General features: G+C 38.5%; 2 protein-coding genes and 1 pseudogene across 9 annotated transcripts; all 3 read left to right on the top strand.

Moving 5' to 3' along the window:
- The first annotated feature begins 73 nt into the window (after positions 1 to 73).
- LOC104720374 (mitogen-activated protein kinase kinase kinase 9) lies at positions 74 to 4,500 on the top strand. Of its 2 annotated transcripts, XR_015577974.1 has the most exons (9): positions 74 to 1,651; positions 1,824 to 1,908; positions 2,037 to 2,099; positions 2,198 to 2,355; positions 2,443 to 2,515; positions 2,618 to 2,677; positions 2,952 to 3,065; positions 3,403 to 3,640; positions 3,728 to 4,500. XR_015577974.1 is itself a non-coding variant. In XM_087481275.1 (6 exons), exons 1-6 carry the CDS (start codon positions 231 to 233, stop codon positions 2,717 to 2,719), a joined length of 1,902 nt encoding a protein of 633 aa, XP_087337401.1. In that variant the 5' UTR covers positions 74 to 230. The 2 variants fall into 2 exon arrangements, 1 of the variants encoding a protein (XP_087337401.1); XM_087481275.1 differs by lacking the exons at positions 2,952 to 3,065; positions 3,403 to 3,640; positions 3,728 to 4,500 and having other exon boundaries at positions 2,618 to 2,719.
- Positions 4,501 to 5,172: 672 nt separating this feature from the next.
- On the top strand, positions 5,173 to 8,558 carry LOC104720382 (mitogen-activated protein kinase kinase kinase 3-like; annotated as a pseudogene). Its single transcript, XR_015577976.1, has 10 exons — positions 5,173 to 5,788; positions 5,946 to 6,203; positions 6,379 to 6,463; positions 6,595 to 6,657; positions 6,751 to 6,918; positions 6,997 to 7,069; positions 7,173 to 7,226; positions 7,561 to 7,674; positions 8,006 to 8,033; positions 8,298 to 8,558. The product of XR_015577976.1 is annotated as a mitogen-activated protein kinase kinase kinase 3-like (transcript).
- Positions 8,559 to 8,574: 16 nt separating this feature from the next.
- Positions 8,575 to 11,723, top strand: LOC104720340 (mitogen-activated protein kinase kinase kinase 1). 6 transcript variants are annotated; one of them, XR_015577979.1, is made up of 11 exons: positions 9,059 to 9,137; positions 9,226 to 9,483; positions 9,588 to 9,675; positions 9,761 to 10,018; positions 10,100 to 10,162; positions 10,258 to 10,415; positions 10,486 to 10,558; positions 10,664 to 10,723; positions 10,794 to 10,940; positions 11,051 to 11,167; positions 11,413 to 11,723. XR_015577979.1 is itself a non-coding variant. In XM_010438265.3 (10 exons), exons 2-10 carry the CDS (start codon positions 9,326 to 9,328, stop codon positions 11,608 to 11,610), a joined length of 1,173 nt encoding a protein of 390 aa, XP_010436567.1. In that variant the 5' UTR covers positions 8,575 to 9,137; positions 9,226 to 9,325; the 3' UTR covers positions 11,611 to 11,723. The 6 variants fall into 6 exon arrangements, 4 of the variants coding, with proteins under 4 accessions (XP_010436567.1, XP_087337418.1, XP_087337446.1 ...); XR_015577977.1 differs by having other exon boundaries at positions 8,575 to 9,483; XM_010438265.3 differs by lacking the exon at positions 10,794 to 10,940 and having other exon boundaries at positions 8,575 to 9,137.
- The last annotated feature ends 5,213 nt before the right edge of the window (positions 11,724 to 16,936 follow it).

The raw sequence follows: 16,936 nt of genomic DNA, 5'->3' as shown, positions 1-16,936 counted from the left end.
AAATTATTTAATACACGTACATTTATACTTTATGAGATACTAGAATAAAGGAAAACATAAACATTAAAGAGATAACTTCATACAAGAAAATTATGAAATTACAGAAGAAATGAGGGAAAATAGAATTAAATTGAAGAGAAAAAAAATTAAAAAAAACCCATTAATTTAATATGAAGAAGAAGTTTCTATGGCAAGTCTCAAAATCAACTTGACCCAATCGTTCGTCTGAAATGAAGGAGTCGTCGGATAAGTCACCGGTGCGGCGACATGACACGGCGAAGCATAACAACTCTGAGGCAGTGTCTTCTTCTAGTTCCTTCACTGATACCGACTCGACTTGTTCCTTGGTGACGCCCTCAATGGAGTTCCCGGACCGCATCAGTTTCCGGGAAGTGGATTTGGGTGACGCAGGTCCTAGTGGTGTCGTTGTAGGTTCTAGTTCAACGAATCGGGACGTTGCTGAGTTGACTCGTTCCGAGACAGGGGAATTTACTGAGTTAATGATGCCTTCCGAGTCGAGCGAGATTGAGAGTTTAAGTACTCGGGTACGAAAGCTTGTTCCCAATGAAGTGATTCCCCTGTCACCATCTTCGCTGATGGATAGAATTGTAGCTCTTATGAAGAAATCGTCGGGACGAAGAGGAGATAAGACTAGTCCGGGTCCGCCGCGGTTAAAGCGGAGTGATGCGGCGAAGAATATCAAATATGATGCAGCTGAAGATCCTTCTTTGTTGACGACTCGTTCTTTGGATTTCCTGAATCGTACTAGTTTCCGAGTCGGAGGAGTTGATGAAGGAGAAATTGATCGGATTTATCAGTCTATTGGTGTTTTTGGTCATGATGATTTGGCTATTTCTTCTGATGCTTTTGATGCTTGGGAAGCTCGTAAGAAGCGTTCCTCTTCCGATGTTACTAATGGTTTTAAGTCTCTTGACCTTCTTGATGATAGTCACAAGGTTCAGGACTCGAGTGGAGCAGGTCCTAGTGGTCTTGTTATTGCTTCTAATTCAATTTGTGCCGAGTCCAAGGAGATTGGGAATTTTACTACTGAGTTGATGCCTTCTGAGTCGAACAAGATTGAGAATCCGGCGGATACGGAAGTTGTTGATAGTGATGAACAAAAACAGACCATTTTGGTGAAGTCAAGAGGGTATATTGTTCCTAGTGATGCGGTGGCTGTTGGTGGTGGAGTTAAGGGGGTAAGACCACCGGTTATTAACCTTCCTCCGGCGTATAAGGAAGTTGGTGATGGCGGTACGGTAGAGAATAGGCGTGGTGGTATTAAGGGGGTAAGACCATCAGTACTTAAGCCTCCTCCGGTGATGAAGCTACCTCCACTTGATCTTCCGGAATCATCTTGGGATTTCCTTACTCATTTTGCTCCTGAAAGTGAAACAGTTAGGCGGCCGAGTTCCTCTTCTTCTTCCGGAAATGGCTGTGATGAAGAGGAAGCCCGGGGAGATATGTTTACCGAGTTGGAGGATACGACTGATGAGGCATGCTCATTCACTACAAACGAGTGTGACTCCTCAAGTACAGTATCCAATACCTCGCCTATTTTTGTCTCCGGAGGACCTATCAATACTTCTTGGCAGAAGGGTCAACTTATGCGACAAGGATCATTTGGCTCTGTGTATGAAGCCATTTCAGAGTATGTCTTAATGGTTGCTTGTGTTTGTTGAACTTAAACTCAGATTCTTAGTTGCAGGTCGTTTTCTTAAGAAACTAGACTTTTATGAGGGATAATACTAAGGTAGTCAGTTGACTAATGTGGTGCTAAGCCAACATATGCGTTTGGCTAATGGATTTTATGCTAATTGTAGAGATGGGGACTTCTTTGCTGTCAAGGAAGTTTCACTACTTAATCAGGGAAGTCAGGCACAAGAATGCATACAACAAGTTGAAGCGGTAAGATATATCTGGTTTCTTCTATGATCTGCAGCATATATCAATTTTTTTCTTTGTAACAGTATCTCATTGACCAGAAGTAGGTTGCTAATCCTCCGTATCTTTGCCACGTTTTTCATTTTCTACAGGAGATTGCACTACTTAGTCAGCTTCAGCATCAGAATATTGTGCGATATCGTGGCTCAACCAAGGTATGGTCCTGTTCTGGCTTTCTTGTTCTCAGTTGCAGCTACCTAACCATTTTGTTGCCTAAGCATGCGTAATTAATAAGTCATTTCACTATTTGCAGGAAGGATCGAATTTGTACATCTTTCTTGAGCTTGTATCCCAAGGGTCCCTACTAAAACTCTACGAAAGATACCAGCTTCGGGACTCGGTAGACTCCTTGTACACGAGACAGATTCTTGACGGTTTGAAATATCTCCACGATAAAGGTTTTGTTCACAGGTTCGACTATCTAGTCATATGCGTCTCTGTCTTTTCCATGCCTCTAATATCCTGGGTTGCTTACTTTTCTCATCTTATGCGACAAAGGGACATCAAATGTGCAAATATATTGGTGGACGCTAATGGCGCCGTCAAACTTGCAGATTTTGGATTGGCAAAGGTTCTTTTCCACTAATAGATGTTTATAGTTTTTGCTCTGAAGTAATAACCTGTTACATCGCTTATTTGTCTGACTTGGAACCTGTGTCATGTTGTTATTTAGGTGTCAAAGTTGAACGATAGTAAGTCCTGCAAGGGAACTCCATTTTGGATGGCTCCGGAGGTAAATGTTTTGGGATCCTTCCCACTGTTTTGGATTGTGTGAATACAATGATAGACAAACATATAATACATTAATAGCGATGTTGGATGCTATACTGTTTCTTTCAAAGTATTATATTAAATTTCTGTTTATTGTGTTTCAAACTGTTAGTTTTGCGTAATCATACATCATACCGAACATATATATCATGAATAGTTGGATTCCTTCCACTTTGATTATACTTGACTCAATACATGTATGGTTGATTCTAAATGGAAGATAATAATTTGATCAGGTTATTAACCCTAAGGGTAATGATGGGTATCGAAGTCCAGCTGATATATGGAGCCTTGGATGCACTGTGCTCGAAATGTGTACTGGCCAGATCCCTTACTCTGATCTAAAACCTGTAAGTCTTCAAGATTTGCAAACTTTGTTCTTATAAGATAGGAAAAATTCCCAGAAAAATCACCAATTATTTAGATAATATTACACTAACTTATTGGGTTTCTATAAAAAATACACATACAAAGCATTTTAGCTCAGTTTAATATGCAGTCTCATTAGGGTGCTTTGTTTTTGCATCTTTAATTTTGTAGATGCTAAGAGAACTGGAAACACTGTTATATTTATTAACAACAAAATATATAGGAAAACTTAAAGAATCTTAAACGACATTTGAACGGTCATTTTTATGTTATATTGGGATTTTATGAGTTAAAGTCAGAATTTCTGCAAACGTGCAGGTTCAAGCCCATATTAGGATCGTAATGGGTACGGTTCCAGACATACCGGATACTCTATCGCTAGATGCCCGGGATTTCATAGTTACATGTCTGAAAGTGAACCCGGAAGAGCGGCCAACTGCAGCTGAGCTGCTGAACCATCCATTTGTGAGAAGGCCCTTATTATCCTCGGGCTGAGGAGGCTCAGTGTCTCCGCTTATCCGTAGATGAGGCCAACTTTATTAGATTGCCAATATAGGTGACGCTTTTGGTTTCTTTTTAATGAGAATATAATTGAAGGAAAATCTATATATTCCAACATTGATGTCCCATTGTATGAGATCAGGTGTAACCAGAAGATTTATGAGGGAGTAGACCCCGTAGAAACGATTGGGGAGAAACGAGATATGATTCTTCGACACACGTCTGGTTTGGGTTGCGCAGCAAGAGCTAAACTCCCTGGAGACATATCTTCAGGTAGTTTCTGTCTCATTCGATGGTTATTGTTCTAAGTTGCGTTTTGGGATTATTTTTAAAACTGAAGAGCCTTAAGTATAGTGTATGCATGTATCAGTGTAATATATAGGAAGAGCCTTAGTTGAATTAGAGTTTTGGGTGTATAGGCTTGTTTGGTCTTGTTAAATCCTACTATATTAATTGAGAAGTACAAATATAAAACTAACCTTATAATGTGTAAAAAATTACATTCAATGCCATTAGAAAAACTTAATTAAGATTAATTAATTAATTAAATATAACTAATTAAAAACAAAAATAGGAGACACATCAAATAAAATAAATTGTAGAAAAGTAAAATAAAAAAAATCTATTAGAATCAAAACTAAATCGTACTAAAAACAAATTAACAAATAAGATTTAGTTGCTCTTTTTTACATGTTAGTTATTTTTAGTTACTTCATAACTATAACGAGGTATTCATTTAATTGACAAAAGTTTAAACAATTTTATTCATTAAATGCAAATGTTTTATTGACAGGTTATCAATAAACATTTTTAAAATACAAAAATTATAATATAAGAAACAAATTTTTAATCAAATACCATTATAAATAACATAATAACAAAATAAATTATTACAAATTTTCATCAAAAAAAAAAGTTCAGCCCGCGGTTTTCCGCAGGATAGTACCTACTTATATAGTGTAGAGTGTAGCCGTGTAGGCATGTATCCGATATCATGTAATGTGATGTGATGTATTATATAGTTCCTGCGTGTTGTAACTGTGTACACATATATGTCTCGATGGATTTTATCTTCAATTTTTCTCATATTTTTATCTCTTAATTTTGCGTGCATACAGAACCTATATTTATCTATTAGTTATTGTACGCTGAAGAAATCTAATGTTTCAATTGGAAAAGTATGGGTCAAAACATTTTTCTTTGATTTTGGTCAAAGCCACTTTCATTGTTTCTTGCAATATTGCCGCGTTAAAAGTTTTTTATTTTAGTTTTAGTTTATGCTTTTGAACGTGATATTTTCCAAAATTTAAGATTTAGGTCCGCCTAAATGCATGGATAGAAAAAATATATGTTGAAGTAAAATCTTGTATATTGATCTTAGATTCTATATGATGATTTTTTTTAAAACCGGATTAAAATTTCACACGCTCAATCTTGCAATACAATTTAACTTTAGAAAATTACATAAGAAAATCAGATTGTAATTTTATTCACGAGAATTGCGTAACTTTTAAATTAGAATTACTAAAATAAATAATATGATAGATGACTTTTTTTGTTAACGTAAACAGAAACAAAAATAAAATTAAAAAATTTCACAAGTCGTCGTCAACTTCTTTTGTTTGTTTCGTCCTTTTACTCAGTGTCAGTGTCACTGCAAATTGCTTGGAAATTTCCACTTCTATATTTATTCTCTGTCTAGTTGACGTCGTCTGCAGACTACAATGGATGTCGCTGACACTTTAGCCGATGGAATCTTGGTGAAATCGAGAGGGTATCTAAATCTTATCCCTAATGATGTTGTGGCTGTTGATGTTGATGGTGGTATTAAAGCGGTAGGACCACCAGTACTTAAGCCCCCTCCGGCAATGAAACTACCTCCTATTGATCTTTCAGGATCATCTTGGGATTTCCTTACGCATTTCGCTCCAAGTGAAACAGTTCAGCGGCCAAGTTCCTCTTGTTCTGATAATAGCTGTGATGAAGAGGAAGTGGAAACGGAAGAGACGGGAGGTAAGTTTATCCACTTGGGGGATACGGCTCACGAGGCATGCTCCATCGCTATAGACAAGGGTGACTCCTCAAGTACAGTATCCATTACTTCTTCGATTTATGCCTCCGGAAGATCTATCATCACTTCTTGGCTGAAGGGTCAAGTTCCGGGACGAGCATCATTTAGCTCTGTGTATGAAGGCATTTCAGAGTAAGTGCTAATAATATCTGTTGAACTTGACATCAGATTCTTTGTTTTTGATGGATGTTTATGTCAGTCTTTAGTTCAGACTATAGACTTTTATTTTCTATAGGAAGATTGCACTACTTATTCAGCTTCAACATCGTGATATTATGTCTTCTTGTAGTTCCTCCATTGATTCGGAATCCACTTGCTCCTTTCTGACGCCCTCTTTGGAGTTCCCGGATCGCGTCAGTTTCCGGAAATTGGTTTTGAGTGAAGCAGGTCCTAGTCGACACGTTCGGGAAAAACATCGTAAATTGACGCGTTCCAAAATGATTGAAAAATTATACAATCCTGAGGATATGGTATTAGTGACGTCTTGGCTGAAGGGTCAACTTCTGGGACGAGGATCATTTGCCTCTGTGTACGAAGCCATTTCAGAGTAAGTCTTACTGGTTTCTTAGTTATGTTAAAACTGGATACTTGGTTAGTTGCAAGTCGTTTTTAAAAAGTAGACTTTCAATGAGGGATATACTAAGGTAGTCAGTTGACAAATGTGGTGCTTAGCCAATAGCCAGGATGTGCATTTGGCTGATGGATGTTTATGTGACATGTAGAAATGGGGACTTCTTGGCTGTGAAGGAAGTTTCACTTCTTGATCAGGGAAGTCAGGCAAAAGAGTGCATAAAACAACTTGAGGTGGTATGGAAGTTTCATATAATGTGATCCACAGAATATATCACTTTTTTCATTGTAGCATTATCTCGTTGATCAGTCAGAAGTAGGTTGCTTATCCACCTTAATTACGTTTGCACGTTTTTCATTTTCTACAGGAGATTGCGTTACTTAGTCAACTTCAGCATCAGAATATAGTGCGATATCGTGGCACAGCAAAGGCATGGTCCTGCTCTGGGTTTCTTTTTCTCAGTTTCAGTTTCCCTAAGTATTTTGTTGTGCAATTAATTGATAACTCATTCCGCTGTTTGCAGGACGGGTCAAATTTGTTACATCTTTCTTGAGCTTGTAACCCAAGGATCCCTTGAAAAACTCTACGAAAGATACAAACTTAGAGACTCTGTAGTCTCCTTGTACACAAGACAAATTCTTGATGGTTTGGAATAACTACACGATAAAGGCTGTGTTCACAGATTTGACTAGTAAACTCCCTTGTCATAGTATTTCTTAAAACTCTGATTTCATTGGGTTACTTAATTTTCTTATCTTATGCGATAAAGGGACATTAAATGCGCAAATATATTGGTGGGCACTAATGGCGCCATTAAACTTGCAGATTTTGGGTTGGCAAAGGTTCTTTTCCGTTAAGAAAATGTTTATATATTTGCTCTTAAGTTAAAACCTAGTACATCACTTATCCCCCTGACTCGATACCTGTTTCATTTTTGTTATGTAGGTGTCAAATGACATTAAGTCCTGCAAGGGAACTCCATTCTGGATGGCTCCAGAGGTATTGTTTTGGGATCCTTCCTACTGTTTTTGGTTGTGTGAATACAATGATAGGCAAACATATCATACATCAACAGAAACTTAATTGTATCTTGAACTGTTGTTTAAAAATGTTGCTCATTCCACTTACTTAATACGACATTACGTCCTGCATGGAGAGTCTATTCATTTCTGGTTGGCTCCAGAGGTTATGTCTCCTTCAAGTATTTGATTATATTCCGTTAATTTTTCTATTAACAGATATATATATATATATATGAATTCATATCACTTTCATTGTACTTTAGGCTAGACGTGTATGGTTGATTCTAAATGGAACATAATCACTTGATCAGGTTATTAACCCCAAGCGTAATGATGGGTATGGAAGTCCAGCTGATATATGGAGCCTTGGATGCACTGTGTTGGAGATGTTGACTGGTCAGATCCCTTACTCTGATCTAGACCCCGTAAGTCTTCAAGATTCTTAAACTTTCTTTGGATAAAATAGGAAAATTCCCATAAAACAATAATTATTTAGTTGATTTTGAATTATACACAAACTTTTTGGGTTTCTATAACAAATAAATACACAAAGAAAGCATATAGCTCAGTTTAATATGCAGACTCCATTACTGTGCTTTGTTGTTTAAACCTTTAGTTTAGTAGATGCTAACATAATTGGAAACGCTGTTATTTTTATCAACAACAAAATATATAAGGACTAACGACACTTGAACGGTCCTTTTATGTTATAATGGGATTTTCTGAGTTAACGTCGGAATTTGTGCAAACGCGCAGGTTCAAGCCCTGTTTAGTATCGGAAAGGGTAAGCTTCCGGAAATACCTGATACTTTATCACTAGACGCTCGGGATTTCATACTTAAGTGTCTCAAAGTGAACCCCAATGAACGGCCAACTGCAGCCGAGCTGCTAAACCATCCGTTTGTGATAAGGCCCTTATCCAGAGGATCAACAGCTCCACATCTCCGTAGATGAGGCTGATTTGAGTTAATATTACCTCTATAGGTGAAACTTTTAGTTTCGTCTGCTGTATATATTCCAACATGGCTGTCCTATTGTCTGAGCGCAGGCGTAATCAGAAGATTTGTGAGAGATGAGATGAGACTCCATAGAAACTATTGAGGAGAGTCGAGATATGATTCTTCTTCACACTTGCGGTTTTGGGTTGCGCAGTCAAGAGCTAAGTTCCCTGGGACATATCTTCAAATAATATATGGCTCATTTCATTTGTTTGTTATTCGTTGTTGTTTATCTGTGTGTTGGGATTAATATTGAAACTGAAGAGACTTATTTTTACTGGAACCATTATATCAGAGACTTATTTACCTTCGTTTTTGGTGCATAGGTTTTTTTTTTTTTTTTTTTTGGGTGCATAGATTTGTTTAGTTTTGTTAAATTATAGTATAATGTATTGCATAATCATAGTTGGTTCTTCTATAGACTATGCTCAACCTGGTTGTAACTGTGTACACATCTCATGTCTCGATGGGTTATTGTTTTATCTTCAGTGTGTACTAAGTACCTAAGGGCAAAAAAAATTAATGAAAAAAAATTAATGACTCTGAAGAGAGACTGTAATACAACATTAGGTATTAAACGTTCAAATAGATAGATTTTTCCCTTTAATCTTTAACAAGTCTCCCACAAAAATAATTCAAAATCAGAAGCAAGTTTTAAAAAATTCAATATACAATTGTTATTACTGAACTACGTTAAGTTATATAAAGCAAAATTTAATTCTTGTTTTTCACAAGTCGTCGTCGTCGTCGTCGTCAACTTCCTTTTGTTTGCTCCTTCCTTACTTTTAATAGTCTTCGTCGTCAACTACGAATTGCTTGGAAATTTCCACTTGTATATTTATTCTCCCTCTCTCTCATTGACGTAAAAAAGCAAACAACAACTTTAAGAGGTAAGGTATATCTGGTTCATGATCTGCCTGCATCATATTTCAGTACCATTGTAGCATTATCTCATTGCACATCTTTCATTTTCTATAGGAGATTGCACTACTTAGTCATCATAATATCATGTCTTCTTCTAGCTAGTTGCTCTGTTGAGTCCGAGTAACATATTTGTTCCTTGATTATAACGCCTTGTATGGAGTTCCCGGATCGCATCAGTTTCCGGGAAATGGAATCTCGGGATCGTGAAACCTCGCTGATTTTTGCCGCTGGAGAATCTATCATCACTTCTTGGCAAAAGGGTCAACTTCTGGGACGAGGATCATTTGGCTCTGTGTACGAAGCCGTTTCAGCGTAAGACCTAATGAGTTTCTTGAACTTGAAATCAGATTCTTAGTTTTTCTTTGTACCTTTTTGGCCTTTGGTTTTTTGATGGATGTTTGAAATGTTAAATGTAGAGATGGGGACTTCTTTGCTGTCAAGGAAGTTTCACTTTTTGATTTAGGAAGTAATGAACAAGAATGCATTCATCATGAACTTGAAGCGGTGAGATATGTTTGGTTTATGATCTGCTCCAGCAACCATTAATTAGTAGTATCTTAATTTTTTCCATGTTTTTCATTTTCTCTAGGATATTGCACTACTTAGTCAGTCTTCTTCTAGTTCCTCCGTTAATACCAACTCGACTTCTTCCTTTATGACGCCCTCTCAAATGGATTTGAGTCAAGCAGGTCATAGTGGTGGTGTTGCGAATTGGGAAAATACTAAATCGACACGTTCCGAGTCTATTGAGATTAGAAAGTTTAGCAATGTTCTAGTCACGTCTTGGCTGAAGGGTGAGCCTTTGGGACAAGAATCATTTTGCTCTGTGTATGAACACCTTGAGACGGTGAGACATACATGGTTTATGTACGTCATTACTACCATCGTAGCACGGTCTCATTACCACATTTTTTTCATTTTTCCATAGGAAATTGCACTACTTAATCAGCTTCAGCATAAGAATATTGTGCGATACCGTGGCACAGCCAAGGTGTGATCCTGCAGTTCTAGCTTTGCAGCTAACTAAGCATTGTTTTTTTTGCAAAATCAATATAGCTCTAAAATATAACATTTCGTTGTTTGCAGGACGGGTCGAAGTTTTACATCTTTCTTGAGCTTGTAACCAAATGGTCTCTTCTAAACCTTTACCAACGTTACCCGCTTCTGGACTCTGTAGTCTCCAATTACACAAGACAGATTCTTGATGGTTTGAAATCTCTCCACGATAAAGGTTTTACTCACAGGTTAGACTCTCTTGTCATAACCGTTCATGTAAATCCTAGGTTGCTTATTTTCTCATCTTATGCGACAAAGGGACATCAACTGCGCAAATATACTGGTGGACGCTAATGGCGACGTCAAACTTGCAGATTTCGGATTGGCAAAGGTTCTTTTCCACTAATACATGTTTATAGTTTTTTGCTCTTAAGTAATAATCTGGTACATCGCTTATTCTTCTGACTTGGTACTTGTGTGTCATTTTGTTATTTAGGAGTCAAAGTTAAACGACATTAAGTCCTGCAAGGGAACTTCAGTTTGGATGGCTCCGGAGGTAATTGATTTGGGATCCTTCCCACTGTTTTGATTGTGTGAATACAATGAAAAACAAACGTCTCATTCAGGAATAGCAATGTTGGATGCTGTATTGTTGCAATGTTGGATGCTAAGCTGTTGCTTAACACACACACACATTTCCCCACCCTTGTTTCCTTCAGAGTTCAGAGTATTTGATTAAAATTCCTTTATTTCTGTTTATGGTGTTTATAACTGTAAGTATGTTTGTGTAATCACAGATAGTTTGGATTTCTTTCCATTTTGATTGTACTTTAGGCTATACTTTGTACGGTTCTTTCTAAATGAAACATAATAATTTGATCAGGTTATTAACCCTAAGGGTAATGATGATGGGCATGGAAGTCCAGCTGATATATGGAGCCTTGGGTGCACTGTGCTCGAAATGTGTACTTGCCAGATCCCTTACTCTGTTCTACATCCTGTAAGTCTTCAAGAATTTCTTTATATAACTTACATACTAACTATTTAACTATTTCTGAAACACACATGAACACTTGGGTTTAGAAAAAGACACGAACAAAACATTTGGCTCAGTTTCATGATAAGTCAAAGAGTGATTTCGTTTTGCACCTTGGCACCTTCAGTTTTTTAGTGTTAACGGTTGTTATTTTTTTTTATGGTTTGTTCCCATTAAGATCTAAAATCAGAATTTGTGCAAACGTGCAGCTTGCAGCCCTATTTAAGATCTCAAGGGGTACGCTTCCGGAAATACCTGATACTCTATCCCAAGACGCTCGTGATTTCATACTTAAGTGTCTCAAAGTGAACCCGGATGAGCGACCAACTGCAGCTGAACTGCTGAACCATCCATTTGTGACAAGGCCCTCACCATCCTTGAGCTCAGGAGGAACATTAATGTCCTAATGTATAAAAGGGAAAATAGAATTAGTTGGTTCTTATAAAGCTCCATTTTAAACTATTCAAATGTACGGTAAAAACATTTATTTTTGATTCTGGTCAAAGACACTTTCATTGAAGTCTCCATATCTTTTTTTTTTTTACTCAAATAATTATTATATTGCTTAACATGAATCTTTACAGAGTGGTTCAATTAGCCAAACAGGCTTTGTAACAGACTCAACATAATAATCTGTGTTTTGACAACCAAATTTTGCAAGTGTATGAGCAACAACATTACATGATCTCTTTGTAAAAGTATAAGCAAAGGTATGGAATTTTGATCTCCAGTGATGGATGTCTCGAATCAGATTCAAGATAGAAACATTTTCATGCTGTCCATTAACCATTCTGATGAGTGATTCACAGTCACCTTCGAAAGTTATTGAAGAATATCCTCGTGTCCATGCATGTTGTAAGGTCGATAATAGTGCTTTCGCTTCTGCTTTTATAGCTGATTCCGAAGAAGGTAATCTTGTTGCTCCCCAAACCATAGCATTTCCATGATGATTCCTAATTATCCACCCACCCGACGTTATATGGCTATGAGGATCAAAAAAGCTGCATCAAAATTACATTTAAACATAGGATAGGTTGGTTTAGACCAAGAAGATATATGGGGAGTACTGGTAATCGGACTGAGATTTTCGTTATGTAGCAATGTGTCTGTCCATTCTTTTGATTCAGAGACAGCTTTCAAAACGGTAATTGTGGGTCCTTCTCTAATACCATCAAAGACTGTAGTGTTTCTTGCTTTCCATATTCGCCATAGTAGCCAAAACGGTATATAAGAGTCTTGTGGATTGTTGTGCTGAGTTGCTAGATTTAGTAGAAATTCAATAGATGACTCTGTATCCGTGTGCAGTTAATTTGTGTATTGGGGGAGATATTAGACATACGCCAGACCATTTTTGCAAAAGGACATCTGAAAAGGGCATGAAGAATTGTTTCATCCTCCTGATAGCATCTTGGGCAGATTGCATTGATATTCAAACCTCTAGTGCGTAGACGGGTTGTTGTTGGGAGAGCTTTAGATAGAACACGCCATAGAAAATGTTTGATTTTTGGTAATATTTTGAGCTTCCATATTTTGTTTTTTCAGTTCAACTGAACCATGAAGAATATCTGGTGCAGGGTCAGGATCCAAAGGATTATGAGTGAGAAACCAATATTCTGATTTAACAGTATATTCTCCTGAAAGTGTTTACTGCCATATTAACCTATCTGCTGTTTCAACTTGCGAGATATACAAGTTTTTGATAGCTGTACTATCTTCTGCAGTGATGATAGTCTCGAGTTTATTTATGTCCCAAGTACGATAGCTTCCAATCTTCTTTATCAGAACATCCGTAGTCATATTATCATTTGGATCACTCGGGGTTATCGATCGAGGCGGGTGTCTCGGTAACACATTATCCTGCCCAAACGAATAGTCTTGCCATCTCCAACCAAATAGCGTGATCCTTTTTTGATCAGATCAATTTTATATAACAAAGAAGACCATCCGTAAGATTGGTTTTTACTATTGATCAAGTTCCATCTCGAGACTCGACCGTACGGACGTCCGTACAGTTTCACAATAAGGCCAAGGTCTCTATCTAAGACATAAGGGCAAGGGAAGAGAAGAAGTTCGGTCCATCAAGCCCATTAAGTGTTATAGAACACTCCAATCTAGCCGTTGGGGAACGATGAGAAGAAGAGAGTCACGGGTGCACAAGTTGACTTCGGAGATGTCACTATCACCACTTGGGAAACGCTTCTCTCTCTCTCTAAATGTCGACATCCTATGTTTCTATTCTTGTAAAAAGGAGGTTGCCCAAATTAAGTCTCCTATTTAAGGTTGTAGACATTTGTTGTAAAAGGATATTCTAGTGGAATCTTATCTTCTCACACATTCTCTTTGTTTGTCACACTAAACTCTTTCTAAGCTACTCAAACTCTCAATCTCTTCAGCTAATTCTAACATGGTATCAGAGCATGTTCTTTGATTCTTGATAATTTAATCTCATCAGTCTATTCTTCTTGTTTTACTAAGATTTATATTCTTCACTCTTCTTTGATTTCTCTTTGCTTTACTCGATGGATAATTCTAAGCCGATTGTTACGCCAGTTGTTCTTAAGGGAACTAACTACTTTCTGTGGACACAAACCACAAGAACTGCCCTAGGAGGTCGAGGACTTTGGAGCCACGTCGAAAAAGACTACACACCAAAGGAGATCTCTAAAGGAGATGAGAAAGACACTTCTGAGGTGGAAGAAGAGGAGGCTGAGAGGAAGGCAAAGTGGTTTCAAGAAGACCAAGTAGTGCTCTCAGTTCTCCAAAACTCACTTGATGCTCCGATTCTTGAGGCCTACTCATACTGCGAGACGGCTAGAGAACTGTGGGAGACACTCAAGAATGTGTATGGTAATGTCTCGAACTTGATGAGAGTCTTTGAAGTCAATAAAGCCATTAACAATCTCACTCAAGAGGATTTGGAGTTTACCAAACATCTTGGGAAATTTCGAGCGCTTTGGTCAGAACTTGACACTTTACGACCAAGTTCGTTGGATCCGGCGGTGTTAAACGAACGGAAGGAGCAAGACAAGATCTTTGGTCTCCTACTTAATCTAAATCCAGCCTTCAATGACCTCTTGAAGCACATCCTGAGATCCGACAGGCTACCTACCTTTGAAGACATTTGTTCGCAGATCCAAAAGGAACAAGGGTCTCTTGATCTGTTTAGTAGTAAGGGGGAGCTTGTCACAGCCAACAGGAGGATAGGAAGGTGTGGATATGTGACCACTGCAAGAAGCGGGGCCACATGAAAGACAAGTGCTGGATATTTCATCCTCATCTCAAGCCGGCCAAGTTCAAGGCTAATCTCTCTAAGGAAGTGACTAGCGACAAAAGAATCGGGTCGTCAAAACAAGGAGATGAGGCGGCTATGACTGCATCCTATGGTGAGGTGGTGAGGAAATCTGACTTGGAGGCACTCATTCGATCCATTGCCTCACTCAAGGATTCTGGTATCACTTTCTTTGCCTCTAATCCGAGTAGTTCACTTGTTGTTGACTCGGGTGCTTCTCACCATATGATTAGTAACCCGAGTTTGTTAGACAACATAAAACCGGCTTTAGGAAGTGTTATTATAGCAAATGGAGATCGAATACCAGTAAAGGGAGTAGGGAACTTGAAACTATTTGATAAAACCTCAAAAGCTTTCTTTATGCCTACATTTACATCAAATCTCTTATCGGTTAAGAGAACCACTAATGACTTGAAATGCTACACCATCTTTGGTCCTAATAGTGTTCATTTTCAGGATATTAAGGAGATCTCTATGTCCTAGAGAAAACCTCACCAAGTCTATCTACTTCGGTTGAGTCTTGTTTTGTTGTTAGTTTGGATACTATGTGGCATGCTAGGCTAGGCCATCCCCATTCTCGTGCTCTTAATTTAATGTTTCCAAATGTTCTTTTGATAACTCAAATTGTGAGTCTTGTATTCTTGGTAAACATTGCAAGTCTATTTTCCCTAAGTCTACCACTATTTATGAGCATTGCTTTGATTTAGTACATTGAGATGTATGGACATCACCATGTTTATCTAGAGATAATAACAAGTATTTTGTGACATTCATTGATGAAAAATCTAACTATACATGGATCACCTTGTTACCTTCTAAAGATAGAGTTTTTTGATGCATTTGTTACCTTTCAAAATTATGTTATTAATCACTTCAATGCTAAAATAAAGGTACTTAGGTCAGATAATGGAGGAGAATACACAAGTCACAAGTTCAAGGAACACCTTACCAAACATGGGATTCTACAACAAACTACCTGCCCATACAAATCCCAACAAAATGGTGTGGCGGAGAGGAAGAATCGACACCTCATGGAGGTTGCAAGGTCGATGATGTTCCACACAAACGTCACTAAGAGATTTTGGGGTGATGCTGTCATGACGGCCTGCTATCTAATTAATAGAACTCCAACAAGAGTCTTAAACGACCTGTCTCCATTCGAGGTACTAAACAAAATTAAACCATCATTAGATCACTTACGCGTGTTTGGGTGTGTTTGTTTTGTATTAGTGCCTGGAGAGCAAAGAAGTAAACTCGATGCTAAGAGCACCAAGTGTATGTTCATCGGTTACTCCACAACTCAAAAGGGCTATATGCTATGAGCCGACCACAAGTCGCTTATTTGTCTCTCGGGACGTGAAGTTCATGGAAAACGCTGGCTACTTCGACAAGAAAGATTGGAATAGTTTAAAGGATCTTTCAAGTTCACCAAATGACCGAGCGTCTAGCTTGAGGTTCCTTCTTGATCACCTCGGCAACCCTCCACCAAAGCCGATACGTGATCAAAGTACGTCTCCCTTGACCAATGGTGACGAAGAGTCACCAATCCCTACGAAACATTCTGACGCTCCGGGCAGTAATGCACCTCATGAAGCTACTAAGACAGTTTGTGCGAGTGGCGGCAAGGCAACATAACACAATGACGAGACAGCTGAGGACAGTGTAACCGCATTAGATGACCAAGAGGTTGCACATTGTGTTACGACGAAGTGAACGCATTAAGTCTCGCGCGGCAACAGAACATGATGATGAGACAGCTGAGGACATTGTAACCGTAGTAGATGACCAAGAGGTTACAAATCCTGTGTTACGACAAAGTGAACGCATTAAGTCTCATCGTTCCGCTCATCGTTCTACATGGCAAGATAAACGCGTTTACTAGAATAGTCAAGCTCTGGCTCATCCACTCCAAGCGGTCTGTTCACTTGAGCTTCTACCAGAAGAACATCGGGCCTTCTTTGGCAAGATTGAGGATCAATGGATCCCTCAAAACTATGATGAAGCCAAAGAAAATGATGAATGGTTGGGAGCGGTATAAGATGAAATGGGCGCTATGATTAAGAATCATACGTGGGATGAAGCCGATTTCCCTAAAGGAAAGAAGGCGGTTAGCTCCAAGTGGGTCTTCACCATCAAGTATTTGAGTAATGGGGATATTGAACGGTATAAGGCTCGCCTTGTGACTCGCGGTTTCACTCAAACATATGGGACGAATTACAAGGAGACATTCGCTCTCGTGGCCAAACTACATACCATTCGTGTGATCCTTTCCTTGGCCACTAATCTCGAGTGGGACTTATGGCAAATGGATGTGAAGAATGCCTTTCTTCAAGGTGAACTCGAAGACAAAGTCTACATGACTCCTCCGCCTGGTCTTGAAGACATTGTCTCCAACTTCGGAAAGCTATCTACGGCCTTAAGCAGTCTCCGCGAGCTTGGTACCA

Source organism: Camelina sativa, chromosome 2, assembly GCF_030686135.1.
Source record: "Camelina sativa cultivar CO46 ecotype springtype chromosome 2, ASM3068613v1".
NCBI lineage: Eukaryota > Viridiplantae > Streptophyta > Magnoliopsida > Brassicales > Brassicaceae > Camelina > Camelina sativa.
The sequence above is the reverse complement of the archived record's forward strand: the minus strand, read 5'-3'. Positions and strand labels throughout refer to the sequence as shown.

Excerpts from the sequence above, each read along its gene's own strand:
- LOC104720374 (XM_087481275.1), top strand. The coding sequence starts at position 231 with ATGAAGGAGTCGTCGGATAAGTCACCGGTGCGGCGACATGACACGGCG. Across the intron at positions 1,909-2,036 it reads GCATACAACAAGTTGAAGCG|GAGATTGCACTACTTAGTCA; the intron begins GTAAGATATATC and ends CATTTTCTACAG. Across the intron at positions 2,356-2,442 it reads GATAAAGGTTTTGTTCACAG|GGACATCAAATGTGCAAATA; the intron begins GTTCGACTATCT and ends TATGCGACAAAG.
- LOC104720340 (XM_010438265.3), top strand. The coding sequence starts at position 9,326 with ATGGAGTTCCCGGATCGCATCAGTTTCCGGGAAATGGAATCTCGGGAT. Across the intron at positions 10,416-10,485 it reads GATAAAGGTTTTACTCACAG|GGACATCAACTGCGCAAATA; the intron begins GTTAGACTCTCT and ends TATGCGACAAAG. Across the intron at positions 10,724-11,050 it reads CAGTTTGGATGGCTCCGGAG|GTTATTAACCCTAAGGGTAA; the intron begins GTAATTGATTTG and ends TAATTTGATCAG.